A 3,514-nucleotide genomic window follows, 5' to 3' on the forward strand; every position below is an offset into this window, starting at 1 on the left:
TATATATATATATATATAAACTTAATATTTGTACTTGTATCATTTCTTCTCAACTTCTGCCTTTAAATTTATGATAAATGTTAAGCATAAATAATATAAGGACTTTTTTTATATCTTAATTCATAGATGCCTTTAAAAGGAAGATATGGCGTGGACATAACGCCTTTATCTTATTTACCAGGTGGAAGAATAGAGAGATATCAAGGCAATTTAAATTTCTTTTTCATTCGCGAAAGTACATCGATACGGGAGGTAAATTTTGTAGAATCTATAATAATTCTCGAAGTGTTCTAAAATATAACGGTAATAATTCTGATGTTATAGAATGGTGGATTGAGTGGTTTTACTCACAGTTTCGTAATGGAAGTTTTGGCGATTGTTCGCGCGCACATTACAGCATTAGGCGGTAACGCCATGGTAGCATTCTTTATGACGCAGTGCGTGCTTCTTCACAGCCCTCACAAAAATCAAGTTAGTAAAAATATATTATTTAACGTGTAAGCATATTCCCATGCTAGTTGCATATTTTATAAAAATATATTTCTAGGGTCAATGTCTCATTAATGTGGGTGGCGATGTTGTAACAGTATCTTATTATGCGGATGAGAAACATAGCGCCGTCTCAAATTGCTGACCCCAACCTCCACATTCAGCGCCGCCATGAACAATTATTTAACACAACGGCAATTAATGATGTGACTAAATAAATGTGACTAAATTCGGCAATATTAATTCTATTATAGAATCATTGTCGATTCTGTGAGATTTTTACTGCATTGCACAATGCCTAATCTTAAAATGTTTCTTCGTAACAATCGATATTGTTATTTATTACTAATTTATTGTACAAAAGTAAAGATCCAATACTTATATTTAAAATATTTTCTTTATGAATTAATGCAATAGACGTAATAAGATATGACAAAGGATTTATAATCTATCAGTCTGTTGTTATAGATTTAAAATATCTTATATATTTAATATCTATTGTATGACTAAATATTTAGATGGCTTAATATTTATTAATTCTAATGACTAAACATAATTATATACATATATACATGTATCTCCAGAGGGATATCTTGCCTTATGAAATAGTTCAATGTATAGAATGTTACTAATTTTCCCAGTTGTATGATACTTTTCAATTTTTTATAATAATTTAATAATTACTTAATTATACCACAAGTAATCCGTTATTGATGGTGACAATCGGAAAGCTAATCATTCTCTACACATGAAAACGTTAAACTAATAATACTTTAACTATGTAGAACTTTGTAGAAATTGTAAATTGTGCCGATTGTACTATAAATGACAGACTACTTCATAAATATAGGACTATAAGATATTAATCTGTAGAATGCACAATTTTCGAAAGTTTTTCTAAAAAGCTTTTTTTGAAAATATCTAAAAACTTTAAGAAAAATATAAGATTAGATTTGGTTTAAAAAAAAAGTAGAATTCTCTTAAAGGCTGCAGGCCGTAAAACAAAGCAATTCATCTTTTTCGGTAATAAATATAGTTTGGTAACTAGGTGCCTTCAAAAACTTTGTAAAAAGAGTTTCGTGTATAGAATATATTCTACTTAATACAGGATATTGCTTAAGACTTAATGGTAACTACAGATCTCAAATTTGGTTCCTCAAAACTTATGAAATTAATAAAACAGCAAGATTGTCACCTTAAAAAATTAAATACAAAATAATCCGTGCGCTTAGATTGTTAATACTTTGTGTCTTTGGTTGTGTTAATATTTAAAAAAAGTATCAATACGAATAATAAAAAGTTTATAAGAAATTATTAATTTAAAGATAGATGTTGCTATGTTTGATAATAAACGAGTGGTCGATATTGAAATGATAAAGTTTATTTGATATTTTTAATTCTTTTAATTATATTGGTCACATTCTGTAAAAATAAATATTACTAATTAGCATTCTTCCACTGAATAAATAATGAATATATTTGAATACATATTCAAGAATAAGTTATGTAACAATGTTATTTATTGCAATTATACTCGAACAAAACGTGCATTCTTTACTCGAATAACATTATATAATCAAACATATTGAATTATGATATAAAAATGTTGTATTTTATTATTTAAGTATTGAGATAAAGATTTCTATACTTAATATCTAATACTATTTGAAGACATAATAATTTATAAATTGTATATTGTTTTTTTTATTTATCTCATTTACCTAATCAACCATAACTACGAAATACTACCCAACTACTGTGAAGCAAAATGTTCATTCAAATGATCAAACTCTAGTCAAACTCTCATTGTTTTCTCTGTTCACTATTAAATTATTTAAAAATATTCGACTTTTCTTGCGTTATATTTTTTTCTTTAATAAACAAACTGTATTTTTAAACACATAACGTAAAGAGGGGGTAATAATAAGAAAAGAGAAAGAACAGTATTATGTCCAATTTAGTAATATAAAAATCTGTTTTCAATAATTAATTGGAAAAGCTAACAAAAACTTTTGAAATGGAGATCCGTATTTTTATGCAGGATCAGATATTTTAATTACATAAAAATTATTTAATTACATAAAAATCGTATCCAAAATTAAAAATTTCCTTTCTCTTTTATTGAAGTAAATAGAATGCTAAGAATCTTTCAATTATCACCCAAGTAGCACACAGCATTAAAAAATATTTAAAAAAGTACATATAGTGTTTTTTTAGCGTTTTGTAGGTGCTGCTGTTCTACTTTGTATTAAAAAATGTCTAAAAGATGCAACTGTTACATGTATCTCCAGATCTTTAAAAATTATTCACAATTTTTTAATTTGTATTACTGTTCCACTACTTTTACTATGACTTTCTGCGTATCTTCTTAAATGCTCATTACACGTTAAAATAGTATAATACTCAAAATGTTACCAGCATAAAAATACGTATCTAAAATTATGCTTTTAATTGCAATTATTGTTTACTTATATTTATAATTTTATATATTAGGTGTACAACTTTGCTTCCGCCGTTTTTTTTCCGAAATTCGAGACTTTATTGTAAAAAACTGGTTATACATTTATGATTCAAAGTATTGTCCATCGCTGGCCACTACTTTCTCCCATCTTTCGGGTAGCGTACGAATCCCGCGTTGAAAAAACTGGTCATCTTTTGAGACTATCTACGAATCGAACCAATTTTTTTACTTCTTCATAAGACCGGAAGTGCTGGTCAGCCAGGCCGTGTGCCATTGATCGAAACAAGTGATAGTCAGAGGGAGCAACGTGGAGAATACGGCGGGTGGGATAAGACTTCCCATTTCAACGTTTCCAAGTATGTCTTGACCACTTTCGCAACATGGGGTCGAGCATTGTCATGCTGCAAAATCACTTTATCGTGTCTCTCGTTGTATTGCGGCCGTTTGTCTTTCAATGCTCGGCTCAAACGCATCAATTGCGTTCGATACCGATCGCCTGTGATTGTTTCAGTCGGTTTTAACAGTTCATAATACACTACGCCGAGCTGGTCCCACCAAATACAG

At 28.9% G+C, this 3,514-nt stretch overlaps 1 protein-coding gene across 1 annotated transcript in view; it reads left to right on the forward strand.

Annotated features, from left to right (window-relative positions):
* The window catches only part of LOC108689945 (C2 domain-containing protein 5), an 8,985-nt gene extending 8,277 nt beyond the window's left edge, over positions 1 to 708 (forward strand). Inside the window, exons 13-15 of the mRNA XM_018196941.1 lie at positions 127 to 252; positions 325 to 471; positions 548 to 708. Of these exons, the coding sequence (XP_018052430.1) occupies positions 127 to 252; positions 325 to 471; positions 548 to 634 (360 nt within the window). The 3' untranslated portion in view covers positions 635 to 708. The remainder of the gene's footprint in view (positions 1 to 126; positions 253 to 324; positions 472 to 547) is intronic.
* The last annotated feature ends 2,806 nt before the right edge of the window (positions 709 to 3,514 follow it).

Source organism: Atta colombica, unplaced genomic scaffold (assembly GCF_001594045.1).
Source record: "Atta colombica isolate Treedump-2 unplaced genomic scaffold, Acol1.0 scaffold282, whole genome shotgun sequence".
NCBI lineage: Eukaryota > Metazoa > Arthropoda > Insecta > Hymenoptera > Formicidae > Atta > Atta colombica.